General features: G+C 43.7%; 1 protein-coding gene across 1 annotated transcript in view; it reads left to right on the forward strand.

The window, feature by feature from the left end:
* The window catches only part of IL13RA2 (interleukin 13 receptor subunit alpha 2), an 80859-nt gene that overhangs the window by 15080 nt on the left and 45635 nt on the right, over nucleotides 1-20144 (forward strand). Inside the window, exon 3 of the mRNA XM_030209626.1 lies at nucleotides 2007-2158. Within this exon, the coding sequence (XP_030065486.1) occupies nucleotides 2007-2158 (152 nt within the window). The remainder of the gene's footprint in view (nucleotides 1-2006; nucleotides 2159-20144) is intronic.

Consider the following 20144-nt stretch of genomic DNA (forward strand, 5'->3'; position numbering starts at 1 on the left):
TCCATATACAGTGCTGAAAGTTAGGCACTGAATAGATCAGCACTGAGCCTCTATTCCAGAGGTTTTTCAACCCAATCCTCGGGGCACACCCAACCAGTCGAGGTTTTCCAGATATCCCCATTGAATTCAATAGTGATATCCTGAAAACCCCAACTGGCTGGGTGTTCCCCCGAGGACTGGGTTGAAAATCCCTACTCTATTCTATAAAGGGTGGCTGACCTCTACACTATACCAGAATAACACACAGATCATGCCTAACTTTGGGTGCCGGACATACACCTGATACAAACAGGTGCAGATCAGCACTATTCTATAACTTGACCCACCCATGATCCGCCTTTTGGGTTGTACATGGGGAAAAGCTAGGTACCAAGTTTTAGAATAGCACTCAGGGGAGATTCACATGCAAAATCAATCGGTTAGCATCAATTAAGTGGCCGATTTGTGCCCATTACCTCAAATTCCGGCACCCAGCTTTGGACAACCTACATAGAATCCGAAGATTAGTGAGCAAAATTGACATGCAAAGTTTATAGAATATCTACTGTTATGTATGTAACTTAATTGTCAAATTACCTACTAATTGGCACTAACAATTATTTGTGAAACTGCAATTAGTTTGTATTTTAGAATCTTAAGGGCTGATATTGAGCCCGCGGGAAGCAGGCCAGCTAAGTTCTGTGGTCGGCACTGAGCCCAGATACTCAGTGCTGGCCTATTTCCAGTGACTGGCACTGAATATCCATTTTTGGGGGGGAGGGGGGCACTATATACTCAACTGGCTAAGTTAATATTCAGCGCTGGCTGGTTAAGCTTATAGAGGCCAGTGATGGACCTGCTATTTTGGAAGCCAAATTTGGTCGCTTAACTTTGCTGTTGAAGTGCTGAATATTCGTGGATAGCCAGTTAAATCGCACGATATAACTGGTTAGCCGCTATGAGCTGTCCACAAATATTCAGTGGGAAATAACTGGCTATCTCCCGCTGAATATTCATGGACAGACAGTTAAGTGTTATTTAACCGGCCATGAGCCGTTTCTGGCTGGTTAAATAGCGCTGAATATCGGCCAGATAATGCACAAATTCTTTGGTGCATAACTGCAAAGGAGTGTGGATGTGTGTGTGTGTGTGGGGGGGGGGGGGGGGGCCCTGCCCAGCCCAGCCCAGCCCAGCCCAGCCCAGCACTTCCACACTGAGGTTACAGAATACCAACAATTACGTGCACAACTGTAATATTTAGGTGCAGACATTTACATCAGCCATTGACATGGTGTAAGTGACCACACCTAAAGTTAGTGCATTAATGCTGACTTACTATAATAATAATTATCTGTGTAATGCTAATATAGAATTCACGCTTAGTGTGCAACATCCCAGCACCTCACTTTAAGTGACCTGTAGAGAATTACCTCATTAGGGGGAGATTCTGTATATGGCGCTTGAAAAATCCACATGGAAAACATTTCCGACTAAGCATATTCTATAAATAGTGCCTAGATTTAGACACGGTATATAGAATATGCTTAGTTGATATCCCAGCACCTAAAACTACTCCATCTGCACCAATGAAAATGTGGTGAAAATCCCTGAACATAGATTTAAGCACACTGGGCCATATTTTATAACTAAACGCGTAAATTTGGGAATGCCCACGAAATGCCCATTTCCCCATTCTTAGCCATGCCTCTTCTGAACTCCATGCATTAGAATTTAGGCGCAGTTCATTATAGAATCTGCGTAGTGAATTATGTGTGTAAATTCTAATTATTGCCAATTAGTGCTCATTATTGCTTGTTAAGTGCTGTTATCAATGCTGATTATCATGTTAAGCCAATTAAGTTACATGCGTTGCTATAGAATATGCCTGGATTTTGGCGCAGATCTCTAGGTGCACTATATAGAATCTGAGGGTTATGTGGTAACTGCTAGCACATAACTATAATAATTGCTGTGTACAAATTGTAATTGGTTCTAAATATTTGCACTTTTTACTCTTATTCTTTCAGTTAATCCTCCAAATGATTTTCAGATTATTGACCCTGGATACTTAGGTTATTTGAATATACAATGGCACGCCCCAAGTAATTTGAGCAATTTAAGTTACTGTACAGTGAGATATAAATTGCAATATCGGAGTACTGATTCCAAAAGATGGACGGTAAGGAATAATATCTTTTAATCCTAAAGAAGTGCTTAATAGGGATGTGTATGGAAAGAATTCTCAGTTCATTTTAGGATTTTCAGACAGTTTTTCAAATTATTTCACACATTTATTTTAGTGAAAAATGTTTAATGTGCTTTAAGATTTTTTTTAATGTGTAGGTTTCTGTACTTTATATTAATTTAAGCACAAAAAGTTACCAAAGTGGGCTACTGTTAAGGTGAGTGATTTTACTGTTATTCTGGGTTGTTAGTAATTAGGAGGCTCTTTTACTGAAGTGTGCTAAAATCTAGGCTTAACGCTTTGTAATACAGGATTTTACTGTTCGTTAAGCCCAGATTTTACATGATACATTTAGGAGATGCTAAGTGCTCCCACTTTAACTGTGTTAGCCAATTAGTATGTAGTAAGCATAATGCGCTAACTGCCCAATTCTTCCATACCATGAACCTCAGAGAAAGATTCAGACATGTAGTAACAGTTGACGGCCAAAATGGGAGTATTTTTTTGAATGGGCATCCTCAACTGCACCTCTGCTGGATCGAGCCGCATCGGAGGGGGGTGAGCAGTGCGGCGTCTTCGGGTGGCACAGGGAGGCGTATTTGGCATGCGCAGAGCAGCCAGCATAACACTTGGCTGCTCTGCGCATGCACCACTGGCCGATTGGCCGACTGTTTAACTATGGAATAGAGAATGCTAGTGAGCTACAACGAGTACTTCATTTGAATTCCTATTCCTTGATGCATGCCCGTTCCTTACCGATTCGCTAAGGGAATCGTGGTTTTTCAGAACATATACAAAGAAATTCTATACATGATGCCTAGTGTTATGCCCCAATTTTCAGTGGAGAAAAGCATTCTAACAGAAGGCACCAAAATGGGCCAGAAATGGCAGATCAGCATAGAACAAGAAGTCAGTCACAAACATCCGTTTTTATTTTTTGGTTTATGAATCTGTTTTTGTTTTTTGAATGTAACACATATATGTCTATATATATCATAATTCATATTTTTATTTACATTTTTATGTATATTTTATATGTGTCATAGCCTTATTTTTTAAAATAATTTTCTAGACCCCTGATGCAGGCCGGTAGGGCCGAAACACGAGTTATGTTGGGTCTCCCTTATTCTTTTTGAAGACTATTTTAATAAAGAAATTTTGGACACCATCTGCGAGAGGTTCTCCTTTTTTGTTTCCTCTGCTGTTTTGCACATTTATAGAATACTGCCTAAGTATTTCTGCGTGGATCTGTAAAGGGGGCATAATGATGGGAGGGACATGGCTGAGTCGGGGTGTTCCCTTAAAATGCATGCAGTTATAGAATTCGGGGGATCTGCACCCAACTTGCACACTGTGATTTACACTGGGTTTCAGTTGGTATAAATCCTCACACCCAGTTGGGATTCCGATGTGATGCACTATTCTATAAAGAACACCCATCCCAGCATGCCCCTTATAGAATACCGTTCAGATACAATGTTTTTTGGCATCATATATCCAACCCATGCTGTATATGTTAGTTAGCCATTTCAGAAACATATACCTCTATGCTTTCCAAAGCTAGCGTTCACAGTTCTGATAACATTTGCCAGTATTTCTTTCAAAGGGGAGGGGAACTCTAAAACCACTTAAAGATTAAGGAGGTGACTACTCCTAATTGATTTAGTGAAGTGCTGCACAAAACAAAACACTTATTCTAACCTAGTAGGATCAGTAAATCCTGATACCGTGGATGCTGAACATAAACACGCGTGGGGAAATCGCATGCATTTTTTCAGCCTGCCTAAAACATACCCAGGCAGCAGGTCAGGGGCGTAGCTAAGGGTGGGCCTGGATAGGCTCAGGCCGCCCAGTTTAGGCTCAGGCCCATCCAGAGAAGACTCCCAACACCTCCGTCACTGACGTGTCTCCTCACACCCTCTCCCACCCCCACCGTAGCGCTTCCCTTTAACGCTATCGGCGCTGCCTCCTCACCTCACAGTCTCTGTTTTCTACCCCCGCGGCAGCGCTTGCAATTTGCTATCGTCGGCGCGCTGCCACAGCTGACAAATGCAGCGTGACGTCCTATTCCGGGACCTTCCCTCTGCCGCGTGCATTCCACCCTGTGTAAATAGGAAGTTGAATTAGCGCGGCAGAGGGAAGGTCCCGGAGCAGGACATCGTGCCGCGTCTCTCAGCTGTGTCAGACAGCGCTGACAATAGCAAATTGCAAGCGCTGCAGCGGGGGTAGGACACGGAGACTGTGAGGTGAGGAGGCACTGGACTTGCAGGAGGGAGGTTGCATGGGAGACAGAGAGGTGCTGGATTTGCAGGGGGGAAGGGGAGAGGCGCTGCATATGAGGGCGGAGGGTTGGCGGGAAAGGGGAGGTGAGGTGCTAGATATGTAGAAGGGGGGCTGGGATAGGTGCTGGATATGCAGGGGATTGGGGATGGCTGAAGGGACAGGAGAGAGATGTGGACCATATGGGGAGTAAGGTAGAGGTCCAGCATGGAATGGGGTAGGGACAGAGCATGGGTGCCCACCCATCCAACCTGCTGGCCCACCCAAAAATTCTGGCTATGCCACTGCCCAGGCTAAAGGAGATTACTCTAACATCAGGAGTATCCCTAAAATTTGATGGCAAATTCAGGGTATTGGGAATAATTTAGATTCATGGTTGACATTCGAGCCTCAGATAATGAATTAGTAAAGAAATTATTTTAAAATTTGCATCGCCTAAGGTCATTTAGATCTTCACTGAGCCCTTTAAGCTTTTTAGGATGATAGCTCAGGCAGTTTGGATACCATATTTCGATTATTGCAGTTCTTTATATTGCTCAATTACTTTACAGTTAAGAAATAGGCTTCAGTTATTGCAAAATACACCTGCATGACTGATTTTTAATTTAGGAAAGTTTCATGAAGCCACTCAATTTCTAAATAGATTACATTGGCTTAAAATAGATTCTCAGATTCATTTTAAAATTGCTTGTATGGTATGTAAGAGCTTTCATTGTTTAAATTCAGAATCAGTGGGTGGACTTCTTTTATTTACAGTAAATAGTTGGAATAGATTGATGTTCGATTTGCCCTCTGTAAAAAAGATGAGTTCCAAATCTATCTGGGAACAATCATTTGTATTTCAAAGTGCTAAGACATGGAATAAAATTCATATTGAACTTCGTCTAATAACACCTTACTTGTCTTTTCGTAAGACACTTAAAACGTATCTGTTTTTAAATCAATACTTTTTATTCTTAGACAAAGTTAATTCTACTGAAATGTAATAATGTTGTTGTTAAGCTCCTTCTGATTGGAAGTCTTCTTGAGATTTTAATCCGCTTTGCACTATTTGGATAAAGATGGAATAAAGATCAAATAATACAATACAAAACCCCCTTGCAATATGCACATATTTGCAGTTTGGAAATGTGTGGGATTATAGGGCATCTAAAATAAACATCTGTAGTAATAAATGTGGAAGCATTTTCAACCCCCTGTACCAATCAAGCTACCCTGCTGTACAAACCTGGCAAAATCTCTGGAACATTAATGTAAGTTGTACATGCCAGTGCTCAGTTTATCAAACAAGACCCAGACTATTTACAAAGTATAAAGAAATCAATGTGTAGAATAGATGCACTTATTTAAAAAAAAATCTTTATTGTTTTGTCTGTCATTGTCCAGGACTAAGTACAAAATATTAAAATCAATACAAAAACAGCAATTTGAAAAGAGATAATAGTGCTACATTATGCAAGCTTGTTTATCATTATAGCAAGTCTTCACCTGAAAGAAGCTCGACTTCCCTTCCCAAATAAAAACTAACAAAGCAACAACAACATCAAAAGATATTTGGATATAATATTGTGCCATGGTTGTGGGGAGCTCAGTGCTCTTAGAGACAGAAGTGCACAATATCAGCTGGAATTGGGAAATGCCACAACCAAACTCTGTAAACCACATTGAGCCTGCAAATAGGTGGGAAAATGTGGGATACAAATGCAATAAATAAATATTAGTTTTACACATCCTTAATTTTCATATTACTCCTCTTGGTGCTCCTTTCAGACTCATCTTCAGTGCTATTTCAGTGCTACTTTATTGGCAGCTGTCTTCGACCCTTCCTAGATCTTGACTGGATCGCCTTTCTGTGATATTACCAACCTCCATCACATGGCAGCCTTGAACTGCAACTTTCTGCATAAACGACACGGGGTGCTACAACCTAAGCCAAGGGACAGTCCCTTAAATAATTAGCTTTTCCTTGGTGATTGAACAGAACTTTTGGATGATTCTTTGTTGACAAGTGAGATGAATCCCCCATCCTGATTGAATGCCGTCATCCAATGGCGCTGAGATGGAATAGCTTTCTTAAAGCTTAGAATTATCAATAGAAATCAAACAAAATAAAACATGGAAAAGAAAATAAGATGATACCTTTTTTATTGGACATAACTTAATACATTTCTTGATTAGCTTTTGAAGGTCGCCCTTCTTCCTCAGATCTGAGGAAGAAGGGCGACCTTCGAAAGCTAATCAAGAAATGTATTAAGTTATGTCCAATAAAAAAGGTATCATCTTATTTTCTTTTCCATGTTTTATTTTGTTTGATTTCTATTGATAACCTTAAGAGTGGACAAACACGGCTACCACACTCCTCTACTTAAAGCTTAGAAAAAAACTAGAAAATCTTTCTGAGCATGTGCACATGTTTGAATGCTTATGCACACAAGCCCAACCACATGTGTAGGTTATTTTGTTATTTTTGTTACATTTGTATCCCACGCTTTCCCACTCAAGGCAGGCGCAATGCGGCTTACATGGGGCAATGGAGGGTTAAGTGACTTGCCCAGAGTCACAAGGAGCTGCCTGTGCCTGAAGTGGGAATCGAACTCAGTTCCTCAGTTCCCCAGGACCAAAGTCCACCACCCTAACCACTAGGCCACTCCTCCACCATTGTTGCTACTATTTGAGATTCTACATGGAATGTTGCTGCTATTCCACTAGCAACATTCCGTGTAGAATCTCCAATAGTAGCAACATTCCATGTAGAATCTCCAATAGTATCTATTTTGTTACATTTGTACCCTGCGCTTTCCCACTCATGGCAGGCTCAATGCGGCTTACATGGGGCAATGGAGGGTTAAGTGACTTGCCCAGAGTCACAAGGAGCTGCCTGTGCCTGAAGTGGGAATCGAACTCAGTTCCTCAGGACCAAAGTCCACCACCCTAACCACTAGGCCACTCCTCCACCATTGTTGCTACTATTTGAGATTCTACATGGAATGTTGCTGCTATTCCACTAGCAACATTCCGTGTAGAATCTCCAATAGTAGCAACATTCCATGTAGAATCTCCAATAGTATCTATTTTGTTACATTTGTACCCTGCGCTTTCCCACTCATGGCAGGCTCAATGCGGCTTACATGGAGCAATGGAGGGTTAAGTGACTTGCCCAGAGTCACAAGGAGCTGCCTGTGCCTGAAGTGGGAATCGAACTCAGTTCCTCAGGACCAAAGTCCACCACCCTAACCACTAGGCCACTCCTCCACCATTGTTGCTACTATTTGAGATTCTACATGGAATGTTGCTGCTATTCCACTAGCAACATTCCGTGTAGAATCTCCAATAGTAGCAACATTCCATGTAGAATCTCCAATAGTATCTATTTTGTTACATTTGTACCCTGCGCTTTCCCACTCATGGCAGGCTCAATGCGGCTTACATGGGGCAATGGAGGGTTAAGTGACTTGCCCAGAGTCACAAGGAGCTGCCTGTGCCTGAAGTGGGAATCGAACTCAGTTCCTCAGGACCAAAGTCCACCACCCTAACCACTAGGCCACTCCTCCACCATTGTTGCTACTATTTGAGATTCTACATGGAATGTTGCTGCTATTCCACTAGCAACATTCCATGTAGAAGTCAGCCCTTGCAGATCACCAATGTGGCCGCGCAGGCTTCTGCTTCTGTGAGTCTGACGTCCTGCACGTATGTGCAGGACATCAGACTCACAGAAACAGAAGCCTGTGCAGCCTTCTACATGGAATGTTGCTAGTGGAATAGCAACATTCCATCTAGCAACGTTCCATCTAGAATCTCCAATAGTAGCAACATTCCATGTAGAATCTCCAATAGTATCTATTTTGTTACATTTGTACCCTGCGCTTTCCCACTCATGGCAGGCTCAATGCGGCTTACATGGGGCAATGAAGGGTTAAGTGACTTGCCCAGAGTCACAAGGAGCTGCCTGTGCCTGAAGTGGGAATCGAACTCAGTTCCTCAGTTCCCCAGGACCAAAGTCCACCACCCTAACCACTAGGTAGCTCTCTCAATGTCTATGCTTTTTTGCACTTGTTTCACAAGAAAACATGCCTTCTCTGTTTTCTTTCTTTTCTTTCATATATTATCTTTTCTTTTTTTTTAAATGTTTTATTTATTAATTCAGACATTGAAACAAAGAAATAAAAGTTTTGTATATAGATCTACAGCAAACCAATAATGAGAGAAACAAAAACACCATAAATCTCTATGAGAGAGATACAGATCAATAGAAGGCACAACTTAAAATTCAGCAGGAGCATCAGCTGGTGAATTACTGTGCATCTTGGGGGAAGGCAGGGGAGAGTATAACTTATTCTCCCCAAGTCTTGCCAAGCACCTTCACATGGTGGTGACCATGTCATATAAAATCTATAACAAATCTCAGCAAAGTGTCACAACAATTGAAGTATAGTAGGAAAGAAAAGGTAGAATGCATACAGGCTTCACCTCAACCTAAAAAAAGGGTGCCTTCACTTAGGGCTAGATGCACTAAACTTAACGAGCCAGCAACGTGGGTTTTAAACTGGTTCTAGCCAGTTTAACGTGCAAGTAGTAAACCGGGACATGCACAAAAGGGCATTGTCCTGTCACGGTAGCAGCTAACGAAAACGGAATGCAGATGAGCAAATTAGTATTATAATGTGTATAATTCGTATTATAATGAGATGCACTACTGTTTTCCGATTGCCTTACCGTGGAAAACCTAACGGGAGGTCTGCACCTCTCGTTGGGGCTGCTGTGAAGGAATCAGAAGAAAAAAAAAAGGAGAAACCCTACAAGTAGGGTGAGAGATTTTCCTGTTTCCTTCTTGACATCTCTCTCTGTGATCAGCTCACTTTCTCTCAGCACGTGAGATTCCCGGGAAGTTGCAGCTGGAGGTGAGGACCGGATCTCATGCCCACGCTCCAGCCCCGGGGGTATCTTGGAGTGTGGACAGGGAGGGCAGGGGTAATATGAGGAATGGTGACAGCTGGTCTGGATCCAAGGCGAAGACTTTATTCTTTGCTTTCCGTCTGTCCTGGCGCTGGCAGCCAGCTAAGCCCTTGTGCAGCGGGATCGGATGTGCTGCTAACACCCCTTGTTGTTTTTTGAGTGAAGGACGTCCATAAAGGACGTCCTTGGCATGTGCAGAGCAGTCAGCCTAACGCTTGGCTGCTCTGTGCATGCTCAGCTGGCCAACTGGCTTGGAAGGAAATCGCATGCAAATCAACTAGCAGTGAGCAGCTCATTTACATGCGATTTCCTTGATGCATGCCCGTTTCTTACCGATTCGCTAAGGAATCGGTAAGGGAAGGGCTTTAACGTTTTTGCTAGTGCATCTACCCCTTAGTTTAGGCACTAGAACTAGAGATAGTGCCTAAAATAAGTGAGGGCAGTGATAGTGCAGACTGCAGATGAAGATAACACCCCTGCTGCAGATAAGTGTGGTGAAGTTGCTCATTGAACCACTGCAGCAGGAGGAGCTAAACCACAGAGGTTAATGACAATGCTAAGAGGATTATCTTTAATTAAGTGGACTATTGCAGATTAAGAAGTAATAATGGACTGCTGCCTTTGGAGCTGATGCAAAAAGCTTCCAGCACTTATACAATGTTACGTGGAGGGGCATTTTCGATATAATGTCTAAATCTGACTTTGGACGTTTTGCTGAAAACGTCCAGAAATCAGGAAGTGAAAATGACCATTTTCAAACTAGAAAAACATCCCATCTTTTTTCTTTGAAAATGACCATTTCCTAGATGTTGTTGTGCTTAGTACATCTTTCTTTTTGGACCATTAAAACAAACAAACAAAAAAGTCCAACTGCAAAATGCACAAAACCAAGCCATTGGGACGTAGGCGGAGCCAGCTTTCCTAGTAGACTGGCCACACAGGCATCCCAGCAGAGCAGTGGGGCACCCTAGGGGGCACTGCAGTGGACTTCACATAAAAAGTCCTAGGTACACATCTCACCATTACCCCCTTATATTGTATAGTGAGCCCTTCAAAACCCACGAAAAACCTACTGTACCCAACTATACAGTACTGCAATAGCCCTTATAGCTACAGGTGTCACCTATATGTGGGTACAGTAGGTCTTGCATTTTTTATTGAGGAGGGGGGCTGATACTTTCCACCACAAGTATAATAGTTAGAGTAGATTATGGACCTGGGTTGCCTTCTCTACAGTGCACTGCACCGACCACTAGGCTATTCTAGCAACCTGCTTGCTGCTCTAATAGGACTGGCCATATCATTTGAATCTGCCATAGAGGCTGGTAAGCACTGTTTCATTTACATCTTTGTGGGGTGGGAGTGGGTCACTGACCACTGAAGGAGTATGGGGGTGTCATTCCTTTATTCCTGCAGTGGTCATCTGGTCATTTAGGGCATGTTTTTGTGGCTTCTTAATTAATAAAACGTCTAGACCAAAACATCCAGATCCAACTTATAGCCCCGGATGTTTTTGTTTTGTTCCATTAGAGCAGAAAAAATGTCCAACTGTTAGGAATGTCCAGATCCTGCCCTTAACACGCCCCTGACATGCCCTCTTGTGATTTGAATGCACTTCTGATGGATTTCATAGAAAAACATATGAAAATTGGTTTTGAAAATTCCAATTTGAACATTTTTGTGAGAAAAACGCCCAAATGCAGATTTATGTCACTTCTTGGACATTTTTCTCTTTTGAAAATGAGCCCAAAAGTATACTAAAATGTATGGTAATGAGGCCATTATGTATTCTGCCACAATGCACAGAAGTAACACGGGGTTTTAAGCGGTGCACATGAGAAATTCACTGCCATCATAGAAGAGTTAGTCAAGAGGATTTTATGCCAGTATTTGGGATTTTACTGCCAATTATTTCTCATTTTTTTCTGCAATCATACAAGTACCTGCAACTTAAAAAGGCAAAATGGAAGTAACAGCTGTGTGCGGAGGTAACGGAGGCTTCATGTGCACATGTCTGAGAAAACAAAAGTCCTGTACCAGTGCAATCTACACATGTTGTTCTGTGCATAATTATTAGCCTGATGAAAATCTTATGTGCAAGAAATTGTTGCAAAGCTGATGTTTGTGCACAGAACAACATGCAAAGATGTGTGCTGACACATTCGGGCATGTATACAATAAGATGCCCTTAATGCAGAACCTTTGTGTGCATGTGTCTGGCAGGCTTCCCTGATTAGCATGCAAGTTCTGTGTGCTTTAAATTTACATCCCATTTGTTTACTGCATCACTGCAGAATATATTCTCGCAATCTCAAGGTAGAAGCTGCGTGTTCAGCCATTGGCTCTAACGCGTGGCTTTCTGCATTGTCCCCTTTATGTTACATTATACCCTATATACTGTCTCTTTAAATTGATGCAAGTGCTGTGCTATGGTGAGCATTAGCTGTAAATCTGAGATCCTGTGATCACATTCTGCATACCCTGGTTTAGAAGTGAGGTTCATTTCTCCCATGGCATGTACAAAACTAACCCATTTGCCCCTCGGAGGAAATACATTAGCACCAACGTGAAAGAAAAATACAATGTCACATTTCTGAAGGATAATCAAAGTACATAATACGCAATGATAAAACCTTGCTGTTTCGCAGTTCACATATTCCTACGTGTTACAAGTCTTAATGGTGGACAAAGAGGTAAAGGTCCCTGGAGGGCTTTGAGCTAATATCAGACAAAATTAGGTCAGTTAGTATTGATAAAATATCACGAAACACAAATATGGATAGTTAATAATGTGTTAAGGGAATAATGTGTCAAATAGCAAAAATCATGCATTATTTTACCTTAGCCCACGCTACTTCTCTTCAATAAAGCTACACAGTAATGAGAAGCAAAGAATCCAAATGCATGCAAAGCACCTCATTATTATGCAAATTGAATAAAACAGCTGCTATTTCCTTCTGCTCCTTGGGGCTTCCAGCTCAGTTGAAACTAGGGCTGGACTCCGGTGCCATGAGCCTGCATTTTCAACAGCCCAAGGATATTTTCCTTCTCTCAGTTTACTTTAGTCTGATCTTTGGAGCGACTGTCTTTGTTTGAAATTATGCACCGGGACTTCTTCTGGAACACTGCAATAAAGGACCCTACATCCCACCACTAGGTGTCACCATTGCAAAATGAATATGACTACTCTTCTCTCTGCCATGCCCTGCTTGTTCCCCTCCCCCAAGACCTGTGAACACCTACTACTTCCAAAGCACACTAGCCCCAGTCACTCATTAGTGTTTGTGCCTAAAGATGATGGCTGGGAAGTCATATAAGTATAACCTGGGTCTCACCCGTGAGCTAGTTCTGGACCTGGGCAACAAAACCGATTAGTCACATTCAGGGCCACTCTCCCCTCACTCATCAATTCCAGTACACATGCAATTGAGTTTGGGAGTGGATCAATGGTCCGGAATAGAGATCCGGGGGTTTGGGAGACATTTTCTCGAGGATCAGTTCACTCTTGCTTCTCGGTTCCCAGAGACACACTGTAATCCACAGTCTATATGAGAACTCAAACTTTTATTTTCCAACTTTGCAACAGCAGCAACATCAAACTGTCTTTTGTGATCCAACTCTAGGTAAACACAAACTCTTGTTACATTTCTTCTGTTGTTCTTCAGGGGAACTCCTTTACCACTTCTCTCCTCAAGTTGATTTATAAGGGCAAGTTCCCAATAGGGAATATGTACATATATTGTGAAGAGTAAGGGGCTGTCCTATCCTGGGTAGGCCACTAGAGGGCGCTGGGAAAAATGTCCAGGTCATGTTATTACTGAGGAGTCACTAGAGGGACCCAGAGGGGAATGTCCAGATGGAGGTTGCTAGGACCAAGGAGAGTCCTGGGCTAGAAACAGGTGTAAGTTGTTATGGGCTGGGTCCTGCCTAGAATTAGGGGGAAGAGCCTAATGGGGTGGATAAGCTAATCAACCTCCTTATACCAGTGGCGTAGCCAGACTGCCAATTTTGGGTGGGCCTGAACCCAAAGTGGGTGGGCACAAAATTTTCTCTCTACCCCCCTCCCCCAGCGAAATGTAGTCACACTCAGATACATTTGTCACACAGGGTAAAGTGCTGCTTTTCAGTGCATCAGATTTCAGACAATTTATTTAATAGCCTAATCCTTTTCAGTGAGCTTTCAGAGGCCAAAACCTCCTGCCTCAGGTCAGTATAATGCTGTTACGGTATCCTCTCCTGACCTAAGGAAGGAAGTATTGGTCTCTGAAACTTTATTAACACCATATTACTTTATCCTAAATTAAAAATACAATTATTTTCTTTACCTTTGTTGTATGGCCATTTACTTTTTCTCATTGTGTTGCTCCCAGTCTCTAGATTCTGCTTTCCTTCGTTTTCGCTTAACTCTTCTGCCAGGGTTTCCTGGCCATTTGTCATTTTTCTCTCCTTTTTCTTTGCTTTCTTCAATATTTTTCTGCCTCTCTCTCTCTCTCTCTCTGTCCAGATTTAATTCATTCTTACTATCCATTCTTTAATTTCCTTCATCTACTTATAGCTTTTCATCTTTTTCTCACCCTTGTTCTCCCCATGCCCCTTCCTCTTATTCTCCAGTCTTTCACTACTCTCCTTTTCCATCCAGCAGCTCTCTTCTTTCTCTCCCCATCCTTCCAGTGTCTCCCCTCTCTCCCCATCCTTCCAGTAGTCTCCCCTCTTTCTTTCTGCATCCTTCCATCCAGTGTCACCTCTTTCTCCCTACCATTCCATCCAGCGTCTTCCCTCTTTCTCTCCCCATCCTTCCACCCATCTACCCTCTCTCCTAATCCTTCCATCTAATGTCTCTCTCTCCTTCCTTCTAACCAGTGTCTATCTCTCTACCCTTTTCTGTTCAGTGTCCCTTCTCTCTCCACATCCTTCCAGTCTCGCCCCTTTCTCTCTGCATCCTTTCATCCATCTCCCCTCTTTCTCTCCCCATCCTTCCATCCAGTGTCTCTCTTCCTATCCATCCATTTTCCCTCTTTCTCTGCCATCCTTCCATCCGTTTTCCCTCTTTCTCTGCCATCCTTCCGTCTGTTTTTCCTCTTTCTCTCCCAATCCTTCCGTTTTCCCTCTTTCTCTGCCATCCTCCCATCTGTTTTCCCTCTTTCTCTCCCCATCCTTCCGTTTTCCCTCTTTCTCTGCCATCCTCCCATCTGTTTTCCCTCTTTCTCTCCCCATCCTTCCGTTTTCCCTCTTTCTCTGCCATCTGTTTTCCCTCTTTCTCTCCCCATCCTTCCATTTTCCCTCTTTCTCTACCATCCTCCCATGTGTTTTCCCTCTTTCTCTCCCCATCCTTCCATTTTCCCTCTTTCTCCCCAGTCCCCATCCTGCCATCCGTTTTCCCTCTTTCTCTCCCCATCCTTCCATTTTCCCTCTTTCTCCCCAGTCCCCATCCTGCCATCCGTTTTCCCTCTTTCTCCCCCAGTCCCCATCCTGCCATCCGTTTTCCCTCTTTCTCTCCCCATCCTTCTGTTTTCCCTCTTTCTCCCCAGTCCCCATCCTGCCATCCGTTTTCCCTCTTTCTCTCCCCATCCTTCCGTTTTCCTTCTTTCTCCCCAGTCCCCATCCTGCCATCCATTTTCCCTCTTTCTCTCCCCATCCTTCTGTTTTCCCTCTTTCTCCCCAGTCCCCATCCTTCCATCCGTTTTCCCTCTTTCTCTCCCCATCCTTCCGTTTTCCTTCTTTCTCCCCAGTCCCCATCCTGCCATCCGTTTTCCCTCTTTTTCCCCAGTCCCCATCCTGCCATCCGATTCAGGCCCACCCGATTCAGGTCCGCCAGCCCCAGCTACAAAAAGAAGAAGTGCTCAGCTGATTGAGCTGAGCGCCGCCACCACCGCTAAAGACGAGAAAAAAATGTTTAAAAAAAAAAAAAGCGCGGCACCGCAAGCAGCCTCGAAGCATTGGCTGCTGGCTCTGCAGGCTCCTCCAATCTCTTACGTCAGTGGCCCTGTTTCGCTCCAGGGGCAGTGACGCAAGAGATGGGAGGAGCCTGCAGAGCCAGCAGCCAATGCTTCGAGGCTGCCTACGGTGCGGCACTTTTTTTTTTTAAACATTTTTTTCTCATTGTTAACGTTGGCGGCGGCGCTCAGCTCAATCAGCTGAGTGCTTCTTCTTTTTGTAGCGCCGGCCCTGCTGCTCAACAGGAAAAGCAGCAGTGGCCGGCAATGGGAGCAATGGGAGTGGGCGGGCCAGAGCTGAAATTGGGTGGGCCTGGGCCCACCCAGGCCCACCCTTAGCTACGCCCCTGCCTTATACCTACTTGAGTTTGTGAAAGGAAAGAGAAGAGAGAGGAGCTGGAGACCTGGCAGCTGGTGGAAGAAGATCCCCTTGAAGGTACTGGCTGGACTCTCTGAACTTTTGATGAACTGTGTTGTGGATAGAACTATGTGTTAAGAACAGGGAACTAGCAGCCAGGGGCTGGAGGACAGAGCTGTATCCTCAGAGTTGTGGAAGAATATCCTGTTCAGGCCAGAGGGGCTGTTAGCACTGGGCCCAGGTGTCTGTGTGTGAGGGTTCAGTGGGAAGACCTGTGAAAGTGTTTAAGCTGGAAGAAGTGTGCCCAGGGGGCTGAAATAAAGAGCTGCCTGATGAATATGCTGTTGTTGAGATCTGTCTAATCTACCTTTAATTTGCATATTAAGAACAAGGTCACCCTGAGTGAACAAGGGACCTAGGATTCTGAAGGTTAGTGTGCCCAGGGTGCTGGGAAGAGACCGGCCAGCGTCCTGCTCAGGAACCATAGGCCAGTGAGGCCTGCTGGAGAGCAGGAGGAGAAGCCTTGTCTTCACAATATACAGTTCTCCTGTTCATGCCTGTCCCTTGGGCAGGCTCTTCCCCCTGGCTGCTTAATTTCCTTTTCTGTACAGACTCAAACCTCTGTGGGTTCAGACTCTCCTATGATCTAACCCTCTGCATGCGATGACCCCTCTGTTCCCTGGCTTCCAGGCTGGGTCTGTTCTCTGCCCACCTGTAGCACACACAATCTCCCGGTTGCCACTTTCAGGAGCTGCAACCCTCCTCTACAGCCATGATCACACTTCTCACTTAGGATTCCCCTCTTCTCCTGGTCTCTTGGGAGGGGACCATCAGGCAACCAAAGACCCCCTTATGGACATAATTCCAGCCTTTATCCCCTTTGTAACTCCTCCTCCTTGTCATCCTCTACAAGGGCAACTCTTTTCTCCTGAATTCTATTTCAAAACCACTCCCCATGAGCTGGGCCTCCTCCCACCCAGGGACATCCTACCACTCCAGCCCTCCAGCAGAGACCTTCCTGCCCCCAGGACTCTGGAAAAAATCCATCACTCTAGTAATACTCATTCCATGGGGTATTACATAACCAAAGAGGTGGGTTTGGGACTGGAGCAAGTGACAGGACGCCTTCTTTTGTCTTTCAGTTTTGTTTTCCTCAATTAAATTATGCATCTTTCTCTTCTTTATTGTTATGTTTTACTCCGGTGCTTCTCAGTTCAGTCCTCAAGGTACACCCAGCCAGTCAGGTTGTCAGGATATTCACTATGAATATGCATTAGATAGATTTGCATATCAAAGAGGCAGTGCATGCAAATCTATTTCGTACATATTCATTGTGGATATCCTGAAAACCTGACTGACTGGAAATTCCCCAAGGACTGGGTTGAGAAACACAGCTTTGATCTATCATTTCAATTTTTCCTATTAATGGTCAGGTGTAATTTCCAAATTAGCATGTGGTCATTAGTGTGTGGGCCCTTACCAATACCTATTTGGTAGGCAGAAAGCGCTCATGTGCTAACCTAGAGTAATGTAGCTGGGCTAGCCAAGTAGCACTGGGCATGCCTACTCTCCAACTCCCCAAACACACCCCCAGTGCTGGTGCGGGGGAAGGTTGCTAAGATGCATGAACTACCACAGGGTGCCTGAGCGCGCCTCATGATAGTGCATTTTGTCATGCAGGAAGCATGCATTAGTACTTACCACCAGGGACAAAGCCAGACTTCGGCGGGAGGGGGATCCAGAGCCCGAGGTGAGGGGGCACATTTTAGCCCCCCCCGCGCTGCCGACCCCCCCCCCCCCGCCATTGCTGACCCTGCCACCGCCGCCACCACCAACTTTGTCCCCCTGCCGATGACCCTTTCAACCCCCCTCCTGCTGCCAACCTGCCGTCACCTACCTTTGCTGGCGGGTTGCAAAGGCAGGCGATGGCGATGGCGGGTTGGCAACGGGAGGGGGGGTCAAGAGGGTCATCAGCAGGGGGGTCCAGGGCCAAATCTATGGGGGCCCAGGCCCCCGTGGCCCCACGTAGCTACACCACTGCTTACCGCCCTAGTAAAAGGGCCTCTAAGTTTGTAGAATGTTGTTGCACTTTGGTGCATATTTGCAAAGTACTTTAGCAAACAATTAATTCATAGGTAAAACTCAATTGTTTTAGATAATTCCTATCTTTGCTGTATGGTAAAAATATCAATATTTATTTATTTCTACTTGTTATACTGCCATATGGCCTGCACTAGGCTTCAAAGTGGTTATAAGAAAGTGTGAGGCTTTGAAGCTGAAGTGTGAATTTTATTCATAGTGTTTACTGTGCAAAAAGAAAATGCTTATCATTTTCTTTCCCTTCATGCTCTCACAAACTTACATTATTGTTTTGGTATTGATAAAGCAAACGTTTTAGCCAACAGTATTTTACAAGTAATATACTGCAAGACAAAGCCCACCATCCTGAATTATTCATTTATTGAGGTAGAATATTTTTTCCAAATGATTAACCTCTATAAATACAGCATTTGCAGAAATAAAAATTGATATTTAGCACAGCGATTGTATTCTTGCTGGTCTATCCATAAAACTTGCAAAACATGTTTTAGGATGCATGTACTAAAAAAGTATTGGTATTGTAAAATATCACTTAACATTCAGTACACTACATTTGTTTTAGTACAAATGCTTCAAAATTGACTCAGCAGGGTGGGAATACTAGTAGAACACACATTAATTCATAACCAGGCAGTTTCTATGTTTGAGCAATATATGGCATAAGGTTGCAGTAGAAATAGCCTCTGCAAGCAAAAGTGAGCATGCTTCATTTCCTTGCTGAAAACCAGTATAAAATGACTTTAGTACAAGAGGGTGCTGAAGGCTAAGGTGGGAATATATCTTAAACCCAGGGGAGGAGGAGGTAAAAGAGGAAAAGAATTCCTGGAGAGGAAAATTTAGAACCAAAGCACATGCCTTTCATGTCTACCCAGTAGTAGAAGAAACCTTGATAAATCCTGCCACATTCATCCCATTGATGTCAGGAATGGGATGAATATGACAGTTCTCCTCTGTCCCCCTCCCCCTAACTATTAGTATTCTGTAATGTTGCGGTAGCAACAGCATAATGAAAACTGTTCATATTGAAAACTCAGCAACTGCAGTGGCCTTTGGACAGACTAATCACAGCAATGATTGTTAATATACATTGGCAAAATGACTTCGGGTGGCAGCCAATACCGTTGTGTACCCCATTCACTGAAGCTAAGGCTGGCTCAGAGGGCTATGAACCAGAGATGGAAAGATTGGGGGTGGATATCCAACCTTGGGTGTGCATCTTTTCAGCTGTGTGACCTGAGGGGTGATACTGGGCCACTGAGGTTGTCAACTGATGAAGGAGATGAGCTTCTACAGTCTTCTGGCCCTGAAATTTTTCTTAGGCTTGAAAAGCATGTAAATCCTCTCTCTCTCTCTCTGGCACCTGCAAGGTGTGGTGGAGCAGTTCGTATCACAGAATGATGACATGGCTGAATGCCTTGGAGCCACTGCTGCAAACATTGATGTCAGGAGAAGAAATGGACCTCAGAGTTTGGGATCAAGCTGTTAAAGAAGGAATGCTAAGCTCCTTGTCTGTGCCTTTTTTTTTCCGGTAAAACCTCAGATGCAGAGGTGGTGTTATTGTTGGAGAGTCCACAACAAAATAAGAAAAGACCTCTACAAGGATCAAAAATGGAAGCAGAAAAGTAGAGGACAACATGGGCTTCCACTCGGGGAGTATTGAGCAATACAAACTTTATTGGCCCTAAACGAAGACCCGTTTGGTGTCAATAAAGTTTATATTTCTCAACACTCCTCCTGTGGAAGCCTGTGTTGTCCTCTACTTTCCTGCTTCTGTTATTGTTGGAGAAACAGCTGCCTTATAAATGTCAGTGATTAAACCTAAGACCATTAGCCTGGAAACTATCTTGGAAGCCATTTCATCTATAGCTGGAAAAATTAGATACTTGTCACCCTGAAGGAGTAGCAAGTCCTAGCTAAAGAGGTGGATGAGGTCAGGAAGAGAACAGACAGAAGCAAACGAGGCTGGAACTGCTGAAGGTGATCAAAATTGGAGACAAGAAGTCACAGTAGAAGGAGAAGGAAGCAAAACACTAGTATAGCAAAAGGTAACTTTATTGAAGAAATAATTCTTAAAAAATTACCTATTGTCTCTGAGAAAGAGAAGAGACAGCTGAGAAAAATGTGCTTCTGCTCCAGGAAACCAATTAGAGGTCACCAGTAATTAAGTAACAAAATGGAAATAATGGAAAATAATGCTCACAATTGAAATTCAAGGGATTATTTTCCAAGTATAGTATCTCCTCAAGATATGTTTTGCAGGTCCTTAAGATTCCAGAAAAAGCTGTTCCACTTCCTGCTAAGGTTTTCTACTCTCCCTACTTTAAGAAAGAAGGTGATGTGGCGCATTGCCAGA

This window comes from Microcaecilia unicolor, chromosome 7, assembly GCF_901765095.1.
Source record: "Microcaecilia unicolor chromosome 7, aMicUni1.1, whole genome shotgun sequence".
NCBI classification, from domain to species: domain Eukaryota; kingdom Metazoa; phylum Chordata; class Amphibia; order Gymnophiona; family Siphonopidae; genus Microcaecilia; species Microcaecilia unicolor.